Consider the following 22256-nt stretch of genomic DNA (forward strand, 5'->3'; position numbering starts at 1 on the left):
AGTTTGGGGACAACCTGGTCTATGTAATAAGTTCTAGACCAGCAAGGGCTACACAGACCCTGTCCCAAAAAAATCTCAAAAATCAAACAAACAACCTCTCCTAAACCTCAAGGTTACAACACATCACCACTTGCTTGCATTTTTCACTTCTTTATCCCTCTGGATTTTCTGACTCATGATACTTTATCCACTAATAATTTATAACTATTTTTAGTTTTGGCTGCTATGAATGGAACCCAGGGTCTCATGTGTGCTATGAAAGTCCTCCTCACTGAACCTAACTGTCAACTCCCCATACGATTCCCATAGCCTAGATTGTTCTAATAGAATTAACAAACTTTATTACTGTGATCTAGTACCAAATCCTTGCTTGATTTCCCCCAAGTTGGCCTTAAAATGTTTTGTCTTTTCTTTTGCACATATGCATATGTACATGTTTGAGGGTACATGTTACACACATGTGGGTATGAATTAACATCAGGTGTGTTCCGCGGCTGCTCTCCACTTCGTTTGGTGATGCAGGGTCTCTGACTGTGCCTAGAATTTCTGGGTTAGGCTAGTCTAGCTAGCCAGCTTGGTCTAGGGATCCTGTCTCTACCTCCCAACCATTAGGATTACAGGTGAAATGCCACACCCACCCGGCTTTTTATCTGGGCCCTGGCCATCTGAACACTCGTCCTTACACTTGCTCGGCAAGTGATTTGTCTGCCAAGCCATTCCCCAGCCCCTCACGATGTTTTCTGAAGAAGCCTTCGTGGCTCAGGCTTTTATTATTGCTGCCTGCCCCACTTGGTTGCTGTGATATTAGGTCCTCTGGAATCTGGAGCCATGCACTCCTTTTCGGGAAGAAGCTGAAGAGGCTCTGTGCCATGTTCTAAATTCTAGACTTTGCCCCGTGTCATCACTGATCCCTCCCCTTGCTTCCACTTACCTGAGTTTGTCCCAGCGCCTGGGCTGGTGGTGGCTGGTGTGCATGGAAGGGTGTCTTAGAGTTGGGGCTGCGACTTCTTTCTAATGGATGACATCAAGGGACAAACAGCTACAGTCTTACTGTAGCTGATGACAGATTGTGTCACTGGTTACGGTGGTGACAGGCAGCCGTGTATGGCAAGGCCATATCTCCCCACCCCACCCTGACTTCAGTGCCTGTGGTGTGACACCCTGGCTGTGTGTGGATTTTTAGTCTCCATCAATCTTACACCCTGTGCTTTTAACATCCAAAGAGGATCCTTGCCCGAAACCATTATTTCATTAGTAGTTGCAAGATGACTGTTTCCTAATTGCATCATTCCTTCCACATTTAGCAGAGGGCATCCTTCCAAAAAGGCTCTGGATCCTCGAGAGGGACACTCTGGCCTCTGAGCACCATTCTCCTTGAATGCAGAAGTCACATTCAGGGTTTTTCCTTGAACTGTTGTAGTACAAGGATGTTTTTTCAGTGCTGGGGATCGAACCCAGAGCTTCCTGCATGCTGGGCAAGCGATCCACACAGGGACCCCTAGCCACACATGGCAGATTCTTAACCTAGCATATTTGATTAACTACAGGTCCCCCAGTCCTGGTTAGATGATCAGTACCCTGTGAGGAGCCTGTGGATCCAGGAACCACACAGGATGGAGACTCCAAATCTCCTAGGTGCCTGCTGTGCACCAGGGGCTTCCTCATGAGTGCCAGAGACAGATGAGAGGCAGAAGCTTGTCCTGTAGAAGCTCATCTGGCTTTTTGGAACCTGTTCCCCATGTAGGAATGCCTTGTCCAGCCTTGATGCAGGGGGAGGAGCTTGGTCTTGCCTCAACATGATATGACGTGCTTTGTTGACTCCCATGGGAAGCCTGCCCCTTTCTGAATAGAGGAGGAGTGGATGAGGGGATAGACAGAGGTGAGGGGAGGGAATGGGAAGAGAGGAGGGAGGGGAAACTGTGGTTGGTATGTAAAATAAATGAAAAAAAAAATTAGAAAGCCTGTGCTTGCCCCTCTCTGCACTGAGTCACCTGGTGTCAACACACAGGCATCATCTGGAAGCTGTAAAAGCTGAGAGAGTAGAAGAGCCAATTGGGCCTAGTGTAGGACAGTGGCAAGTCCGTGGCCTTGGACACTGAACAGATATTTGGCATCCCAAAATCCACGGGGAGTGTGTGGATTCTGCACACAGTGGAAGCTGGTCAAAGCTGCATCGGTGGCCAGACGTGTCAAAGCCCGGGCACATCCACTAGTTCAACTTCCGTACCTTTCTCAGGTGCTAAAGTGGGTGGAGTCAGCGATCCAGGCCTCCAAAGTACATCTGCTGTCTGCAGACCACGAGGAGGAAGGGGAACACACATGGAGGATCCCTTTCGACCCCAGCCTGAAGGAGGTCACCATCTCACTGAGCGGGCCAGGGCCTGAGATCGAAGTCCGGGACCCACTGGGTATGTCCTCCAGGGCTAGCCCCATCTTTGGATCCAAGACTGAGCTGGAAGCCCAGGATAAGACAAACAGAGGCCATGGGAGGAGGGGGCCAAGGGGATGGCTCAGTCAATGAAGTGTCTGCCTCACAAACACGAGGACCTGAGTCTGGACACCCAGCACCCATGTTAAGATCATGGGTAGCAGCCATATCTGTAACCTCAGCACTGGGGGGTGGAGAGAGGGGGGTCGCTGAGCTCCCTGGCCAGCCAAATGGATGAACTTCAAGTACAGTGAGCTCAAAAAGGAAAAAATGGGCCAGTGAGATGGCTCAGCAGGTAAAGGTGCTTGCTGCCAAGGCTGAAGACCTGAGTTTCATCCCTGGGTCCTACTTGGTGATGTGCACACTCATGTGCACACACACCCCACCCCCAGATATATTCCATGCATACTCCCACACCCTACAAAGAGTCAATAGTGGAAAAGATACAGAAATTATGGAGGAGTGAGGGGACACCAGGTGGAGCAGAGAGGTGTCCCTGCAGGTGAAGAAGCTGGAAGGCCAGTGGCAACTGACCAATGGGAACTTAAAATGATGACAGTCTTCTTGTCAGTCTCAAGGACCCTTGAGGCTGGTGTTGGTGGTCTGTGGCTTCCTGGAGACAGGGTGGGGAACCTGGGGGCTCTGGGAAAAGATAGGAGACTGAGTGGCATCTGATGCTTCCACAGGAAGGGTCCTGAAGACAGATGAAGGTCTCAATGTGCTCCTCAACATTCCAGACTCAGCCAAGGTCGTAGCCTTTAAGCCTGAGCACCCTGGGCTGTGGGCCATCAAGGTAGGGACACTGGGTTTTCAGGTGGAGAGCCTGGGGTGTGTGGGCAGCGATGTGGATCTGTCAACAGGAGAGCAGGGTCAAGAGCCGAAGAGCAACCTGATTTGCAATTGTGAGGGAGTGGAGTGGTTTGGGATGACATTCAGAAAGGTGAAGAAAGAAGCTTCAGTGAACAGCCAAATTGGCACAGGGCTCAGACTCCTGTCCTGGGCAGGGAGTGTAAATGGAGCAAGGGTCACTTTGAGGGAAAGAGCTGAGAGACAGGGCTGGCGGGAGACTGCTGTCTGGAAGATGCTGGAAGCCAGGCAAGAGACAGGCATGGCCTGTTGGAGGGGTGGGAGCTCCTGCTGACTGAACAGACACTTACTGGGCACCTGCGAGGTGCAGAGCATTGTGGCGGCGGCTGCAGGCGAAGGGGCCGTGCTGACCGCCTGATGTTCCAGATCTGCGTGTCTTTGAGACCAGAGCTGCCTCCAGGGAAGGTGTGGTAGGAAGGTAGACAAGCAGGAGAACAGGCAGGACCTGCAGGAGTTAGGAGAGAGCAGAAAGAGAAGCCTCCAGGAGAGTGGGTAAGCTGGGCTTCCGTGTCTTTGGGGAGCAGCTCCATTGCCCATGTGTTTGCAAAGGTGAACAAGTACAGCTACAGGTGTGGGGCTCTTCCAGCTGTCGCCAGTGGCATCTGGGCTGGAGCTGAGGTCCTGAGGCCTGATGATCTGGTGACATGGGTGGGGATCTGCTGCAGGTGTACAGCAGTGGCCGCCACTCAGTGCGAATATCAGGCATCAGCAACATCAACTTCCGAGCTGGCTTCTCCATGCAGCCCTCTCTGGACCTCAACCACACCATCGAGTGGCCTTTGCAAGGTACCTGCCCTGGGCACTGAGGGTGGTACTGGCTTTGGGAGATGGTGGGAGTCCAGGGCTGGCCTGGCCATGTGACTCATCGTGACTGTGGAATGGGTCCTGCTGGGCTATTGCTCTAGACCACAGGGTGAAAAACCAACTCCGAACCAGCTTCCTTTCCATCAGCCCAGGAGGTGACATTTACCTTCAGAGCATCTTTCCATCCAGTTCTGAGGGTACCTTTTATTGATGAGTCACTGTTTCTCCTGCCTTTTTATTTCCCTGTGTATATATGTGTTCAAGTATGTTTGGTACGTGTGTGTGTGTGTGTGTGTGTGTGTGTGTGTGTGTGTGTGCACGTGTGTGTGGAGGTCAGAGGACTTCCTCTGGGGTTATTCTTCAGGTACTAGCCACCAATTATTTTTGTTTCATTTTTAAATTTTATGTGTATGGGTGTTTTGCCTGCATATATGTGTGCCATGTGTATGCAGTGCCCACAGAAGCCAAAAGAGGGCATCGGTTCCTCTGGGACTGGAGTTACAGACAGTTGTGAGCTGCCATGTGGGTGCTGGGAACTGAACCCGGGTCCTCTGGAAGAGCAGCCAGAGCTCTTAACTGCTGAGCCATCTCTCCAGTCCCCAGCCATCAATTACTTTTTGAAATGGGTCTGTCATTGCCTAGGCTCACCAAGTAGGCAAGGTGATCTGCCCCTCAAGCACTAGGAACCCACCTACCTCTACCTCCCCAGTGCTCGGGTTACACGTGCCTCTAGGCCCAGCTTTTCTACATGGGCTCTGGGTGTCGAATTCAGGTGCTCACGCTTACAAGGTGAGCATTTCGCCTTTTCTTTTTTCCTCGTTGAAGTCCGTATGGCTATAGCCCTGCTTCCTCAGACTTCTTGTCTGGACTCCACTAATTCAGAGGAGGCATGGTTGCCAGTGAGCTGCTGGCTTACCAAAAGTGTCTTGGTGATCGTGTGGTGGAGACTGGAATGAGAGAGGGTTGAATTGGAGGTGATGTTCCCTCACTGGAGTGTGATGAGCCTGAAGGCTTCATTTGGTATTTTCTTTGCAAAAAGAAGGTGAGGAAAGTAGAGAAACTGAGGCCCTTCCAACAAGCTAGTCGAGAAAAGACACTCTAAGCAGGCCCTGGTGGCACAGGCTTGTAACCCAGCTACCCACGAGCCAGAGTTAGGATTGCAAGCTCAAGGCTTGCTGGGTAACTTGGCAAGACCATGACTTAAAATAAAAACCAGTGAGATGCTTCAGTGGATAAAGGCCTCAAAACCTGAGTGTAATCCCTGGGACCCACATTGCAGAAGGAGAGAACCAGTCCCCACAAGTTGTTCTCTGATCATGTGTGCTCTAGTGTGTATGTGCACAGGCACATGTGTGCAGATATTCAAGGCTTAGCTTTCCCTGGAATTACACTTAGACTCTTCTATGCCATATGCAGACTTGATGTTTCTTTAAAAGTCATTGTAACCATCTGAAAAGGGAGAGACATGGTTAAAAAAATAAGGCTAGGGGTATAGCTTGGTGGTAGAATGCTTGCAATGTGTCTACAAGGCTTTGATTTAATCACCAGGACTACCAGGAGGATGAATAGCATGAAGAAGAAGGTGGAGGAAGAAATTGGAAATATTAACAGTACTTGGAACTTAGCCTCTATGCTGGGAATGTTAGGGCTTGGGGAGTCTGTGACTAACTGAACATTGGATGCCTGGACCAGGGCAAGCAATATTTCATACCATTAGCTGGCTACAGGAGACCTACATGCCAGTGGTTGACCTCAGGGAGCTTCTTCATGCTATTGGCTGAATGCCTCAGCATAGGCCTGCACCTGATACTTACAGGCTTGGCTTTCCCTTGGCCATGTGCAGACTCAGTGTTTCTTTAAAAGCCATTGTAGCCGGGCGGTGGTGGCTCACGCCTTTAATCCCAGCACTCGGGAGGCAGAGCCAGGCGGATCTCTGTGAGTTCGAGGCCAGCCTGGGCTACCAAGTGAGTTCCAGGAAAGGCGCAAAGCTACACAGAGAAACCCTGTCTCGAAAAACCAAAAAAAAAAAAAAAAAAAAAAAGCCATTGTAACTGTCTGAAAGGGGAAGAGACCTGACCCAAGCTCCCAAATAAACTAAGGAATTGGTGAAAGCTCAGTTCAGTTCTATGCTTCTGGGAGAGGTTGGGAGAGAGTCCCTATGCGGGGCTGATCACAGCCAACACCATGGCAAATAGGGGTGGGGGTGGGGGGGACATGTGATCCCTTCCGCTCACCAGGGTCTGGGTTTGCAGAAGCAAGGATACCGCTCGCTAGTCCAGGCAGGGTGGAGAGGCATCGGTGTTTCAGGACCACGGACAGCGCCCCAGGGTTCTTCCTCACCCCACCTTCAGCCTTAGCTTGCACAGGGAGAGGTAGGGTAGATGCAGAGGGGGTTAAGGAGGGCCAAGCAGGCTGGTTCACGGAAACACAGTCCCAGAGCCCGGTGCTCATCCCCTTCTTTCTCTTGGCAGGGGTACCCATCTCCCTGGTGATCAACTCTACAGGCCTACAGGCACCTGGTCACCTTGACTCCGTGGAGCTCTCACACAGCACAGGGAAGTCCCTCCTCACTCTGCCCACACAGCTTCTCTCCAACGAGTCCACACACCAGCTGTGGGCTGGGCCACCCTTCCATGTACCAAAGGAGCGCTTTTATCTCAAGGTGAAGGGCAAAGACCACGAGGGAAATTCCCTCCTCCGTGTCTCTGGAGTTTCCTACAGTGGGGTTGCCCCAGGTGAGTGTCGTGCCTTTCTGGAAGCCTTTCCTGGCTAGATTAGTTTGGGAAAGCTTCTGTGGACAGCCGTTCTCTGTTAGGTATAATGGTGAATCCTGACATGATTCAGACATCACCTTCAGCTTGAAGATTTAGAACAAAGCCATCCATCTACTTACTCAACCACCTTCCCATCTGTACACCCTCCTGCCAATCCTCCCACCCATTCACCCTCTTATCAATCTACCCACATATATATTCAGCAGCAGCTCACTCATCCATACATTCACATCAATTTATCTATCATCCATCTACCTATCCATCCATCCATCCATTTATCTACCCACATGTATTTATCCAAGCATCCATCCATCTACTTTGCTACATCTAACCAACAGACCATCTATCCATTTATTTACCTACCCATCATCCAACTCCTTATCTATCCATCATTTTATCCACCTACCCATCTACCCACCATTTTACCCTTTCATCCTCTTATCCGTCCATCCATCCATGCATCCATGCATCCATCCATCCATCCATCATTCATTCATTCATTTATTCTGAGGTCCACAAAGCTAATGGTGCAGGGAAGTGTGGGCCCAGCACTTGCCAACACTGGCCCATTGCACCCTTGCAGCAGTCCTGAGGTGTATGTCTCACTTAAAAGGGGACAGAGGGACTGCCCTTCACTGAGCACTCCCACAGGGAATTTCTAGAGTCATAGGAGCTAGAGTTCACCCATCTGCTGGAGTTGTTCCAAGGACTCCAGAATCCAGTATGTACAGAGCTATGTAGGGGTGCCTGAGACCACACTCAGCAACTGCTGATGCCATTATGTCACCATACTGGCTCCCACATGTGTGGCTTTTTCTGGTTCCTGTGCCCTGATGGCAGGAAGCTCCTAGGGCAGGACAACATATTGGGTTTTCCAGCTCCTCTTTGCTCCTGACAGGGACACCTGGGTTCATGGTCCACCTGACCTCATTGCTGGGCACTGATGCTCTCCCCAGGCCCCCTGTCCCCCTTCCCCTGGAAGTGCCTGGAGGAACCCACAGAGATAAATCTCACAACATTCCACACTTCTTTGTGGGGCAGCCCCCTATCTCTTTCCAATAAGTGTGCAGGGAGGACAGGAGGGAGAGCCAGCTCTTGAGGCTACCCACAGTTCTCAAAGACATGGCTGAGGTCCCTTCCTCTTTCCCTCCTCCCCACTCCCCCTTCTTCTTTCTTCCTGACTTCTGGCCTCTGGCATCTGGGCCTCCATACCATGCTGCTATTCCCAGGCCTCTCTGCTTTGCCTTTACAGCCTGAGGGGAAGCTTTCTAGAGAGATTTCATCACTGGAGACCTGTCTCATCTCCTCTGTCCTCTCAGATGGAACCAGGAACTTGGGATGCAGCTGTGGGCTTTGGTCTCTATCGCTACTCCAATGGGATTATGGAGGGAATGGGCCAGGATATTTTTTGCCTCCCTACTTTTCAGAGCTGAGGAGGCTGGGATTTGTCTCAGAGCAGGTTGGCTCTGGGTTTGAAGGTGTGTGGTAGGTCTGGGACGCCTGGGACCTTTCCGCTCAAAAGAGGGGTAACCAAGTTGTCTGGGAGAGGCTTCCAGATTGTGGGGGTGAGTAGTGGCTGCACACACAGCTGAGGACGTGGCTGGAAGTCTGACACCCCTCTCCCTGGGGATGTGGCAGGCAGCCCAGGGCATGATGTCACCCACCATGCTCCCCACCCCCAGCCTGGCCTCAGAAGCGGTCTGGTGCATTGTCTCACCCCTGGAGCATCTTACTGGGCTCCTGTCCCCTCTGGCTGGGATGCAAAGAGACAGCCGCATGGGCTCAGCGCTTGCCAGCATGGACTGCAGCTGACCCTGCTGGGGACTTTCTCAGAGGCCTCCTGAAAATAACTCCAACCGGGAAAGAGACTGTCCCTCCCGAGACAAGGGTCAGGTGAGGGGGCCAGTAGTGCCCAACAGGGGTCCCCAGGGACCCATCACAAGTGAGAGAGTTTCCTTGAAGCTCCTCACTTTATCTCAAAAATGCCACGAATCTCACATTTACAGCCATCTTCCCACTGTGCTTGCTTTCTCCCTGGAAAGCATTCCCTCTGGACAAACATGGGTGAGCTGAACCCTTCAAAGAAGAGCCCATGGCATAGCCCCACCCACACAGTGGCCAGTGTCTGATCAGAGCTGGTCCCCGCAGGCCAGTCTGCTAACTGGCTCCCTCAGAAGCCATGTGAGGTTGTGGGGTACTCTCCACTAACAGCTGTTGCCAGCTCCTCGTAACAGGGCCATCATCACCCCCATTTTTACAGCATCTTATTGATGATACTAAATAGAGTCCGTCTTGAAACTAATTTGGTTTACAATCTCTTAACCTATGCTCAATACTCTAATACTTTTTTCTTAGCATGCATTTATTAGTAATATGTATTACTGGGTTTCATTGTGTCATTTCATACATGTATATAATGTAGTTTTTTTTTTTTTTTTTTTTGTTTTTTTTTTTTTTGTTTTTTTCGAGACAGGGTTTCTCTGTGTAGCTTTGTGCCTTTCCTGGAACTCACTCTGTAGACCAGGCTGGCCTCGAACTCACAGAGATCCGCCTGCCTCTGCCTCCCGAGTGCTGGGATTAAAGGCATGCGCCACCACCGCCCGGCTTATAATGTAGTTTTTTCACCCACCATTTCCATCTCTTGCCCTCTCTCCATTCCCATTAGGCCCTCCCAACTACTTCCTCTTTGGCTTTAGTTCTTTTTTGGACAACCCAATGATGTCCTTGGGGTTGCTTATGGGAACTCAAGAGAGGGTTTGTTTACAGGAACATGGGCATTTTACTAATGTCTGCACATGAAGAAAATGTCTCCTCCTCATCCACTGACCATTAACTATGTACCAGTCCTCCCAGAGGAGAGGGGTCCCACGAGGCCTTCTCCACCCCATGACAGGATGCTGACAGGCTCGGTCTAGTGCAGATTTTGTGCATTGAGTGCAATGGTCATGTCGTGCCTGCAAGTCAGCATTGCATATCATTTCCCCACTTCCTCTGGCTCATACATTCTTTTCTCTGATGTTCCCTGAACTTTGAAGGGGTCACTCCCATTTTACAGAGGCAGAAACTGAGGTTCAGAGAGGTAAGTGACCTGCCTTGGGTGACGTTAAATGGGACCACACATTGTCTCTGTGCTGGCTTCTGCCTCTTATTTATTCCTAAGGGCCTCTGTGTGACTGAGGTGCCGGAGGTAGGCTCTGTGAGGGTAGGGCAGAGCTCTGAGCCTTGTGCTTGCCTGCAGGCGTGCCGCTGGTCAGCATGGCCCCCAGGATCCACGGTTATCTACAGCAGCCCCTGCTGGTGTCCTGTTCTGTGTATAGCACCCTTCCCTTCCGGCTGCAGCTGCAGCGAGATGGAGTGAGGCTGGGCGAGGAGCGGCACTTTCAGTGAGTGATGACCAGCCATTGTCCCTGGCCCTGGGGCCCCTGTGCCCCGGACAGATCTCAAAGAGAGGGCAGCAGGAGAGAGACTCGGGCTCAGTTTAAACATCATCCTGGTCAGCCCGGTGTGGGATGGGGAGAGTGAGTCCTATCCATGAGTGGGCCCAGAAGTGGGGGTCAGGAGTGGAGGGACCCCCTAGACCCTTCCTTAGGATGGGAGTCCAGAGTTCAGAGAGGTCAAGGCATGGGCTCAGCTCACACAGCCTGCTGTGGAATTTTTCTGGATCTTCCTACTGAGCCTTAGTGAGGATTTGGGGTTCCCTCTGTGCAGGATTTGGGGGCCTGAGCCCCCGCTGAGGCTGGGAGACCCTGGCTGGGGTCAGAGTGACCACACTGCCTGCTGTTTTTGCAGGGGGTCAGGGAACAGCAGCTGGGAGATCCCACGGGCCTCCAAAGCTGAAGAAGGCATGTACCAGTGCGTAGCCATCAGCAGAGCTGGGACAGGACAAGCCAACGCCCAGATTGTCATCACAGGTCTACCCCTTCATCTGTGTGCACACTTTACTCCTCTCTCTCTCCTCTCGGGGTTTCCTCCCAGCCACTCTCCATCCTTGGGGCACAGGGTGCTAGCCTGCTGGCAGCTGGGGACGTCTCTCACTCAGAGCACGGCTAACCGTGTTACCACCTGCTCACTGACCCCACTTGGGGCTTTTAGGTGTCAGTTGCCCTGCCTGATGTCAGTCCCATGCCCGGTGTCCTTGCAGGGTGATGGTACTCCCTGCCGCGATGTCACCACTGAGCCCTAGAGCACTGGAGATGCCATAGGCAGTCCCAGGATGAGACTGATTTCCTCGTTAAAGTTAGAGACCCAAACTGTCTTGCAGTGAAGAAAGGAAATGCAATTTAATGGCCCCTGGCAAAAAGATGGGAAACATAACCAGGACATCAAAGCTGTCTGCAATCCCTCCAATCTAGCATTTGATCAGCTCCTTTGTGTGTAGTATATGCATGTGTGTTTGCAGGGGCACTGTCCTGTGCACATGTGTGCAGGGACCAGAGGTTGAGCCAAAATCTCTCATGGAGCTTAGAAAAGCTTGCTAATTTCAGCGAGACTGGTTGGGGACAATGAATCCCAGGGATCTCCCCATCTCCACTCCCTTGTGCTGGGGTTACAGATGTGTGCTGCCACACCTGGATTTTGTGGGACTGCTAGGTATCTGAACCCGGATCCTGATGCTTGCACAGCAAACATTTTACCTAAGGAGCTGTCTCCTCAGCTCCTCCCAGAAATGTCTTTTCAGACATTTTGGGGGAGAGTGAGACTACAGGAGATTTCAGCAACCTGATTGTGAGTCAGTCTGAGCCACTCAGCACAAGGGAGGGTCAACTTTTTATAAATGATGAGCAGGAGGGAGGGTGGGACCAAGGAACTGGTCTACCGTGTACTGATATTGGGCTCACTAGCCCTTTTCATTCCTGCCGAGCTACATTAAACTAAATTGTAACTACCTTGACGTTTCAATGATATCCAAAAAAAATGTCACCCTGAAAAACTGAGTTCTCCTGGCCAGAGACCTGTAATCCAGGCACTAGGAGGATGAGTAGTTTGAAGTCAGCCTGGGCTACAGGAGTTCCAGGTCCATCAGGGCTACAGAGGGAGATGTAGTCTCAAAACACACACACACACACACACACACACACACACACACACACACACACACACACCACACACACACACACGGATATTTCAGTACTGCTTAATTTTCTCTATATCCAGTTTCCCTGTTTGTCCCCAGATGTCACTTCTAAGCACTTTCAAAACATTGTATTTTTCTTTGCTTTTGTAATTGAGACAAAGTCTCACTAGGTAGCCCCAGCTATGGTGAAACTGGGCCTGTGAAGCAGGCTAGTCTTAAAGTCACAGCAATTCTGCCCCTGCTCCCCAAGCATGGGGTTCCCAGGCACTGCCACCATGCACACATTTTCATCTCTTGTAGGTGCATGTGGCCTGTTGGTCCTGCTCTTCCGGTGGGTGGTCTCTGATCTTGTTGTTTTGGTGGCTTGGCTCCCGGAGAACAGACTTAGCGGTATTTCCTTTGTGGCCTTATGTCTGTCTCGGCTGCTCATAGGCCACCCTGCTGAAGGACAGAGATGTTCCCACAGTTTCTCTCCTGGCTGGTTTCTTCCTGGCTGAGACGTTTGGCTGGGAGGGTATGAAGATCTGAGAAGGGCTTGTTGAATGCGCATTGGCTGTGGCTTGTGAACACATCCATGCTGTGGAGAGCTCCAGGGTTTGATAGCACCCTAGGGAGAGTGTGATGGGGGACACGCAATCTCCCCAGGGGCCAGGCATCCCCAAATGGAGAGCAGATGCAGGCTGAGTGCTCTGCTGGCTGACGTGTCCCGAGTCACAGGGGACAGCTGCTCCCTTCCCCAGCTCCTCAGTCCCTCCTATACCACTGTCCTTGCAGACCCTCCACCACAGCTGGTCCCTGGCCCCAATGTGACTGTGTCCCCTGGGGAGACCGCCATCCTGTCCTGCCAAGTCCTAGGTGACGCTCCTTACAACCTGACGTGGGTCCGGGACTGGCGAGCCTTACCAGCCACAGCAGGCCGGGTCACCCAGCTGCATGACCTGTCTTTGGAGGTCAGCAGCATCATCCCCAGTGATGGAGGGCAGTACCAGTGTGTGGCCAGCAATGCGAATGGGGTCACAAGGGCATCCACCTGGCTCCTGGTTCGAGGTGAGGCCCCTCCCACTCTTGCTGGTCCCCTAGTGTTCACTGGGAACACCCTAAGCTCTTCCCTCTGCTTAGCCTCGGAACCTTTGGAGATTCTGTCTCCTTCACTATTGGAGGTTCATCATACTAGGGCTGGGGCAGGGTGAGAACTCAGAGATCAGATGTGCCTGGGCACAGATTGTGGGGCAGTGGCTGGATGATGGTAGAGGAGGCAGAGGAAAAAGGCATCTGTGTAGGAGTTTCAGGATACAATGTGGCTTCGATCTCCCCAAGACTCTCCTCCCTGAAGTACCAGTCCACCAAATGTAAAAACCCAGCAACTCAGCACCTGCTCTTTATTGAAGCAGCAACTCCCATTGGTACTGGGAGTGTGTTGAGAGGACCTGTCCTGGGCTCTACAGGACAGAGATTGATTAGTTATGTCTTCCTTGGCATGGAAGTGGGTACATGTGCCTTTTTAGGGAATTTGGGTGGGAGCCTGGCTTGAACCTCACTGGGTCTGTGGACTGAGAGTGCCCAATTAAAGGAACCCAATTTTGGGGTTAGTTTTAGGGCATGCCATGGGTTTCACATCATGGTTACAGAGATGTACTGCCTCCAGCCCAGGCACCTCCTGGGTGCCCAAGAACTCCAGGGGTGCCAGGCTCAAAACAGCTGTCCAGGGCATGAGAGTTTCAGACTGGGAGGCTCTAGTAGGTACTGGATCAGTGCCTAGCCTCCCCACCTCCAGGGGTACCACCTGGGGACTCTGGCTCTGGGGCCTATGTTTCTTCTCCACTGCTGCCCGTACTGTGGCTGAGGGTCAGTCAGGGCCAGTGTGGGGAAGCCAGGCTTGTCAGATGGGCTCTTCTCATCCACAGAGGCCCCTCAAGTCAGCATCAATGCTAGGTCCCAGCGCTTCTCCCAGGGTGTGGAGGTGAGGGTCAGCTGCTCAGCATCGGGGTACCCCACGCCCCATATCTCCTGGAGCCGGGAGGGCCTCGCCCTGCCAGAGGACAGCAGGTGAGTGGGTGAGATGAGAGGTCTGGGTCCGGCAGGAGACGGACAGAGGCCTGGGAGGGAATCCAAGCCTGGGTCTTCTCAAAAGGGGGGGTGGCATCTGCCTGACTTCTGCCAGGGGTCATCTGAGTGCAGTGTGGCCTGGGTGGTCAGGAGCTCAGACCTCGAAGAAGAACGCTGTAAGTTAAAAGTGACTGACCCAGAGAAACCTGCCAGTGTCCGTCATTGACTAGTGACATTAATTTGATATTAATGATGACTATGGAGCCACTATATGTCACGTGTTTTTTGGTGCAACTCCAGAATCCACGTGGATGCCCAAGGAACACTCATCATTCAGGGAGTAGCCCCAGAGGATGCTGGGAACTACAGCTGCAAGGCTGCTAATGAAGTCGGCACAGATGAGGAGACAGTCACCCTCTACTACACAGGTACTTGGGCCACACCATTTCAGGATACACTGTTCCCTCCCGCCTGCTCGAGGACACCCAGTGTCTGTGATACACCGGGCCCTGGGGTACAGCTGTGGGCATGCAGTTCCTGACATGGAACTTACAGTCTGGTGGGGAGACACAGAACACCCATGCAAGGGATTGGTGTTCTAGGTAGTGGGGCCAGGGAAATAAACATGGATGCCAGGGGTGTGATGGGCAGGTGGAAAGGGGAAGGGAATCTCTCCCCACCAAAGCTAGGGAAGGTCTGGCCTCAGAGTAGTCAGCCTCACGTTGCCCACTCTGGCCCACACAGACCCACCCTCTGTTTCTGCTGTCAATGCCGTGGTTCTCACAGCTGTTGGGGAAGAGGCTGTGCTACTATGTGTGGCGTCTGGGGTCCCCCCACCCCGAATCATCTGGTATCGAGGTACGTTTGATGGGGAGAAGCCTAGGAAATGTCCACCAGGGCCCTGGACTTACAGTTTCCAGAAAGGTCACTGGCAGGCAGGGACTCCGAATGTGGAAGTGGCGGGGGTGGAGGGGAGGACTGTCCCAGGAGAGGCAGCTGGTTCCAGCACTCCCTACGCCGTCAGCCTCATAGCCCGCCAGTACCCAGGCAGACCTGGGTCAAATTTCTTTCCCCTACAGGGACCCTAAACCTCGGTTTCTTTATCTGGAAATGGGTTGTGTGGGGATTAAGCATGCACACACAAGTGTGTACATGTGTTTAGAGCAAGCCTGGGCTAATACCTAGCTGAGCTTAATTGATAGATGAGGCTGCTTCCCATGCCTGGCAGGGAAGTACTGTGCAGTGTACTATTAATTTAATCAAAGAAGAGTGTCAAGATGGGAGGATGGGGGAAACCTGGGCCTCAGGCACCTAGGAGAGATGTCAGGAAGGCAGGCATGAGGGAGATGTCTTCACTCAGGCCCCTCCCACCTTTTCCTGTGCCCTAAAAGCAGATGCCAGCTTCAGTGGGACCTGGGGTTGAGAGAGGTGAGGCAGTAAGGGGGCATAGATGTAGAGACCTTGGAGGAAAAGCTTGCCATGTCAGAGTTTGGGTGAATCCCAGCCCTGCCCAATAAATGAGCTTAGGAAAGACTCAGCACCCAAAACACCTTAGGATGGAGCCCAGGAGCTATAACTTTGGGGGAAAGCACCTCCACCCACCCAATCATGGCCTGTGCAGACATAGGAACCTTGGGTCAGGAAGCCTGAGACCCAGCTCCGGGGCAACCAAGAGTCCCAGCCAATGCCTTTTCATCTTTGGTTTAGGGGGCCTGGAAGTGATTTTGGCTCCTGAAGGCTCCAAGTCTGGGACACTGCGAATCCCTGCGGCTCAGGAGAGAGATGCTGGCCTCTATACCTGCAAGGCTGTTAACGAGCTGGGGGAAGCCTCTGCTGAAATCCAGCTGGTGGTTGGACGTGAGTGTGCACTTGGCCCTACCCACGCCTCCCTCTCCCCTCCCCTCGCCTGCCTCTAGAAAGGAAGCTGATATCTGTAGCACAGACTGCCTCTGTGGAGCTTTGGAGAGCCAGAGGGAGCTGGGGCAGGTGTAAATTCTTGCCCGGTGACAAAGCTTTGTGGCTGTGGCTAAGTAATAGAGTTTTATTTTTAGAAAAGGTCTCTGACATCCCAGGCTGATGTGGAACTCCTCAAGGCAAGCCAACTGAGGCATGGTGGGAAATGGGAGACAATGGTAGCTACCAGCAGCTATGGGTCACTGCAGCTTGGGGAGTTCTCTGGCTTTGTCCTGGCGGCCCAGTGAGAGGTTACAGAAAGGAGAACCTTCATACTTAGGCGGTCACCACCATGGCTGGCCTTCAGTAGCACAAAACAGATGAAGAGCCTTCTTAGTCCAATAATAAAAACAAGAGCTGTCACGTCTGTGGTATTTGGCCATCCAAGCACGCTCCAGGTTCACACTCATATAATCGTCACAACCTTTGCAGGTGTGAGGATCATCAATATCCCCTTTATAGACAGGGAAATGAGACACAGAGAAGGTACATAGCTTGCCCAAGGCCACAACAAGCCACAACAGAGTTGAGAGCTGAGCTGTGGCTCTGAGCCCTTGACCCTGGTGTTCAGGGTCAGCATTGGACAGTGGTGAGTGTGGGCATCCTTCCTCTCTCTGAACTCCAAACTCCTTGGCAAAATGCCTCTGACGTATGTGTGCATGAGATAAGGGAGGCTCATGACATGAAACACTATTCTTGTCTTACCTGGAAGGTTCTAGAAGACTGCCTATGGCATTGCTGTGGGCATTAGCCTTGGCTCCATATCTGGTTGCTTTCATCAGAGCCTTATATCTTTGGGGTCCAGGCCGTGCCCTGTTCCTTTGACAGTGTGCTGTTAGCCTTGGGACCATCTCCCTAGCTCTGAGGGAGGAGGCGATATGGACATGGACCCGGGGGCAGGGCAGACATGAATATCAGGCAGCTGTGGGTCGTAGGCAAGCCAGCCTGGCAGTGAGAGTGGGAAATCAAATTTCCTGCCCATCCAGGCAGCAGCTGTGGTGCGGTCGTCCTGGCCAAGCTGGCAGACACTGGGAACAGGTGGGTGCTGTGCCTGCGTCCTGCTATGGCTCTGGGAACGGGCTTCTTGTAGCCCGTAGGATGCAGGAAAGAAGGCAGCCTGCCCGTCTTTCCAGCCAGAACCTGCAGTGGTACAGTAACCTATAAGCCCCCTGACACTTTCTTCTCTGTGGCTAGGGGAGAGGAACCCAGATCTTGGTGATAGGCAAGTGCTCCACCACTGAGTCACATCCCTGGAAGGCGTGGCACTCGTCGGTTAAGAGTCCTGGCTTATTTGTTTGGCTAAGTGCCTTGTCCCTGAGAGTCCCACTTTGCCCTCTGTGTGGCAGGATGATTGTAACAGGGCCTTGCTATGGGGGGCGGAGGGGGGGGGACCTCAACAGACTAAAGGAGACCATGGGAGACTCATACTCCTATGGACAGCTAAACCAACATGCTTGGGTGGCTGGCTCCTGTGCCCACCCGGCAGGCTGACAAGGACTCTAGAAGGTGGGCAACTCCCCAGAGAGCTAGTGTGCCCCTTGGTGCATCCCATTCCCAAGTTCTGTGTGCTGAGCTACGCTGTCCACACCACTGATGTTGGTTATTTGAGACTAGATCTCATGTGGTCCAGGCTGACCTCAAAATCACTGTGTAGTGAGGATGACCTTGAGTTTCTCTTATCACCGGCCAGGGCCAGAGTGGAGTATCTCTAGGTTCTTGGCTTCTTCAAGGAATTGAAGTATAAGTTCACACAGATTTGCAGAAATACCAAGGAAACTTTATTAAGGACAAAGCAATGGAAATGACCAGAATATCCTGCAAGAGAGTTAGTGGGGTGTTCAGGGCGTCCCGTGACTGTTTGAGGCTTCCTTTCACGGGGTTCAAGAAAAGGAGCTTGGCTACTAAGGGGGAAAGTGTAGTTCTGTTTTGATTGACAGATTAGGTCATACAATTATTTTCCTACTGCGTGTGTCCCTTCCCATAACGCATCTGATTTTAATCATTTGCATGTCCAGTTATACATGGGCATAAGATGGTAAATAGGGTGTTCTCCTTAAAAGTTTACCTGAGGGCACAGTTTTGCTTTACTGAACATGTGCCCAGAACTGGTCCAGGCTGGACTGGCCCTCTACCACCCCGTATCCAGACACAACCGTGTACGTGTTTGGATAGAAACTGTTGGTGATGGCTGCAAGGGGAGAGCGGGGCACTTGTAGCCCGCTGTAGGGGTGCTTGGTTTACAGGGTGTGTGTGCATGTAACACAGTAATGCATGCAGGTGAAGGAGCGAGGCGCCGTGTGCATCACTTAAAAATGTCTGTACACTTACTTATTGTATTTTATGTGTGTATGGGTATTTTGCCTGCATGTATGTGTGTGGACCAAGTGTATGTCTGGTGCCCACAGAGGCCAGAAGAGGATCGGGTGCCCTGGAACTGGAGGTAACAGATAGTTGTAAGCTACCATGTGGGTACTGGAACTGAGCCTGGGTCCTCTAGAATAGCAACCAGTCCCCACCCCACCCCCAAGTGCATTATTAGAAAGGAGGATGTGCACAACCACACTAAGTAGGGTCTCGAGTTACCTAAGTGTTATCTGTGCTTGCCTCCCTCACTTCTGACCCTTTTGCCCCAGCACATGCTCAAGGCCAAGGTGAACTGTCTGTGCTTGCCCCCCTCACTTCTGACCCCTTTGCCCTAGCACATGCTCAAGGCCAAGGTGGATTGTCTGTGCTTGCCCCCCTCACTTCTGACCCCTTTGCCCCAGCACATGCTCGAGGCCAAGGTGGAGAGACACTCCCAGAGAATGAGATGGAGGTGAAGTGACCACAGGGTCCCTGCCTGGGCTCTTACAGAGGGTCATGTGTGGAAGTGAGGCCAGAAGACAGAGCAAGCTGAACACACTGACCAGGCCCTGAGAGAGGCCCCGTCCTGACCCACCACATCTGACACAGCCACCATTTGCCCATTGAGAGCCCCAACCAGGGAAGCGTCAGCTGTGACACAACACTGGATTCTGGGGTCTCACCTTAACTGGGGAGTTCTGGGTAAGGAAGGGAAAGGATGGGCACCTGGCCATCGTGTGGCAGTTTTCTGTGTGGGGCCTATGGCAGGCATCTCTCGGACTGACCCCTGCAAGAAAACAGAAGAGGTGGCCGCTACTCACACAGCCACTGTGGGGTCCTTAAGCGACACCTAGGAGGCTGCACGGGCCTCTGCACCTGCCGGACCCGAGCTCCGAGCCCAGCTCTCACTGACCTTACCCTCTCTGGCCCTAAGTTTCCTCACACACGACAGGGGATTTGTGGTGCCACCTTTGGACTTCACGGCTGTTAGTGAAATGGTGTTTCTGAAATCATTTTCTCCTGGCAGTCGCTTAGATGGTGTCCAGTGCCACCACTGCCCTCACATTTGGGAGCTGAGCTGGTGTGAGCTACCCCTCAGCAGGCCTGGAGTGAATAGGAAGAACTGGGAGAAATCAAGGGCAGAGCTGAGGAGGGAAGCGGGTGGAGGACCCACTGGACAGAGTGGGCTTATGGAGGAGGCTGCAGTTGGTCCCCACCATGGTCCACTCTGCAGAGCAGGTTTCAGGGGACCCAGGCCAGGGGCTACATGGGGGAGGGGGACTCGATCTCTGGGAACCAGGGCTCTGAGCTAGGTTCTGCATTTGGGTGGCCTCGGACCCGGTGAAGAAGGGCCCTGTCTGAAGCCGGTTCACAGACAGTCTTGAGTCTTGTGGTAATTTTCCAAGTTGTGAAAGTGTCTCCCTTTATGTCCCTAATCCTGAGGCCAGGGAGGAAGTTCAAGGTTATCTGAAGATGGCTGGCAGTTTTGGAGAAGAAAGAGGAGCCGATTTCCCTTGGCTCTAGATCCGCTCTGTTATTGAAAGCCTGGACCTCCCGGGTGGACGGCTTCGGGACGTGGGAGAGGAGCAGGGCTGCTGGACAGTCTGGGTTGGGGCAGATCTGGGTCTCCGGGTGGACTGGAGCTGGAGTTGCCATGGGGGCAGGGAATAGCTTGACTCTTTCCAGTGAAGGCAGCAAAGTACTCACGGGAAAAGCCTACTCCATCGGTTTCCTGAGAATAGAGTCTGGGGTGCCTGGAGTAAGGATTGGGGAAATCCCCACCTTTTGTGCTCCATTCAGGTTATTGTGGTTTGTATGACAGCCACGTCCTTGTGTGGACCTGTGGGCCTTTTTAATACATGTTCACCAGCCGGCACCCCACTATCGGCCATCAAATATAAGGTCATATTCATCAGCTGGCACCCCACTATCGACCATAAAATATAAGATCATATTCACCAGCCGGCACCCCACTATTAACCATCAAATACAAGGTCATAATCACCAGCCGGCACCCCACTATCAGCCATCAAATACAAGGTCATATTCATCAGCCAGCACCCCACTATCGGCCATCAAATACAAGGTCATATTCATCAGCTGGCACCCCACTACTGACCATCAAATACAAGGTCATATTCACCAGCCAGCACCCCACTATCAACCATCAAATACAAGGTCATATGTATCAGGAATGTTTTAATTTGGGATGTTTCACATGCTTGTTCCCAATAGTTCCTGGTACAGGGCAATATAGAGGGCAAGGAAAACCTGAGGGTGGTACTTGGGGGGTGGGGCTTGAAACAGGCAGGGCCATGGACATGGTGGGTATCAGCTTCAGGTTCAGTGTGTCACAGGCAAACAGACCCTCTCCATCCTCCGAGGGTTCAGGAGGGTGAGGCAGAAAGGTGAGTCTGGGAGGCAGTGGGACTCACGCCCCCAGCCCCTGTGTGAACCTTGACCCTTATTGGCTGTATCTCCATCATCTTCAGCCATACAGGATCCTGTGGCCGTACAGCTCATTGCAGGTGGTGGGGGCCTAAGGAGGTACTGCAGCTGGGAATGCAATGTTTTCCCCGCATGGCTACCATAGAGCAAGGCACCCCACTTACCCCAAGGCTCCCTTGGCAGAGTGTGAGATGCATCTGCGGCCACCACCCCTCCAAAACTGGCTCACTTTGCTTTATTTCTGGAACTCTCCAGAGGTGGACCAAACTAGCCTCAGGTTGGCCGTGGCACTGTGAACAGGAGTGCCTTTAAGTTCATGGGATGAGCCTGGAAGATGCTCTTACAGATAAAACAGAGTAAACAGATAGTTCTCTGGGTCCCAGCTCACCAGGGCTCCTCACTAACCAATTATTTCCCACAGATGCACCCAGGCTGACGGATCCCCCCCAGGATGTCACTGTGGAGCTGGGCAAGAGTGTCTTCCTCACCTGCCGGGCCACAGGCCGCCCACCCCCCATCATCACTTGGCGGCGTGGAGATGGCCAGGCCCTGGAGCCTGGGAGGGGTAGCAGAACTGGGCAACGGGATTCAGGAGTCTTGGTCTTTGAAAGTAAGAGAAAGGAGCTGTGCTGGGCTGGACTGGGAGGCAGGGTTGAGGAGGCGGTACCCTGATCCCAACACCAGCTCTATTCCTTCTTTTCCATTGCTGTGATATAACATCATGACCAAAGGGTTTCTTAGGGGGCTTACGGTTCCAGAGGAATAAGAGTCTGTCACTGTCACAGCAGAGAGCATGGCCGCAGACAGGCAGGCAGGTGCTGGAGTAGCAGCTGAGAATTCACATCTTGATCCACAAGCAGCAAACAGAAAGAGGCACACTGGGAACGGTGCAAGTCTTCTGAAACCTCAAAGCCTGCTCCCAGTGACACACCTCCTCCAACAAGGCCACACCTCCTAATCCTTCCTAAACAGTTCCACCAACTGGGGACCCAGTATTCAAGCATATGGGCCTCTGAGGGCCATTCTCATTCAACAGGCCATGGGCAGGTTGATGCCGGCTCATACAGGCTGGTGGCTCTGAATGAGTCATTCCATTATGAGCTGGGTCACCAGCCTGATGATACTGAAGGCCTCTTCAGTACAGACCAGCTGTTCCTCACTGTTATGTGTATAGCACACATAAGCAACTCAGCCACATACCCATCCCTGTCCCCATCCCACAGATGAGCAAGCTGAGGCCCGGTAGCACCCTCCTCCTGTCCTCCAATGCCCTTGTCCTCCCTTGCCTGTGTGCAGGGCCTGGCTGTGTACCTGCAGTGTTAGTCCGTGGGTTCCCAACAGCAGCCTCATTCCTCTCCTCAGGAACAGCCCCCGAAGACCAAGCCCTGTATGTGTGTGAAGCTCGCAATGTGTTCGGGAAGGCCCAGGCTGAGGCCCGGCTGCTGGTCACTGGACATGGTCTGTGGGTGAATCTGGAAGCTGTGGGAAGCGGGAGGCAGGTACTCCAGCCAGGCTGTGG

At 52.6% G+C, this 22256-nt stretch overlaps 1 protein-coding gene across 1 annotated transcript in view; it reads left to right on the forward strand.

The window, feature by feature from the left end:
- Hmcn2 (hemicentin 2) overlaps nt 1–22256 on the forward strand; it is a 155104-nt gene that overhangs the window by 27139 nt on the left and 105709 nt on the right. The window contains exons 5-17 of the mRNA XM_059260027.1: nt 2237–2408; nt 3115–3221; nt 3961–4081; nt 6571–6834; nt 10112–10256; nt 10663–10784; nt 12722–12994; nt 13852–13993; nt 14294–14421; nt 14738–14851; nt 15701–15850; nt 21159–21347; nt 22100–22195. Of these exons, the coding sequence (XP_059116010.1) occupies nt 2237–2408; nt 3115–3221; nt 3961–4081; nt 6571–6834; nt 10112–10256; nt 10663–10784; nt 12722–12994; nt 13852–13993; nt 14294–14421; nt 14738–14851; nt 15701–15850; nt 21159–21347; nt 22100–22195 (2023 nt within the window). The remainder of the gene's footprint in view (nt 1–2236; nt 2409–3114; nt 3222–3960; nt 4082–6570; nt 6835–10111; nt 10257–10662; nt 10785–12721; nt 12995–13851; nt 13994–14293; nt 14422–14737; nt 14852–15700; nt 15851–21158; nt 21348–22099; nt 22196–22256) is intronic.

This window comes from Peromyscus eremicus, chromosome 4 (assembly GCF_949786415.1).
Source record: "Peromyscus eremicus chromosome 4, PerEre_H2_v1, whole genome shotgun sequence".
In the NCBI taxonomy this organism is placed as follows: Eukaryota; Metazoa; Chordata; class Mammalia; order Rodentia; family Cricetidae; genus Peromyscus; species Peromyscus eremicus.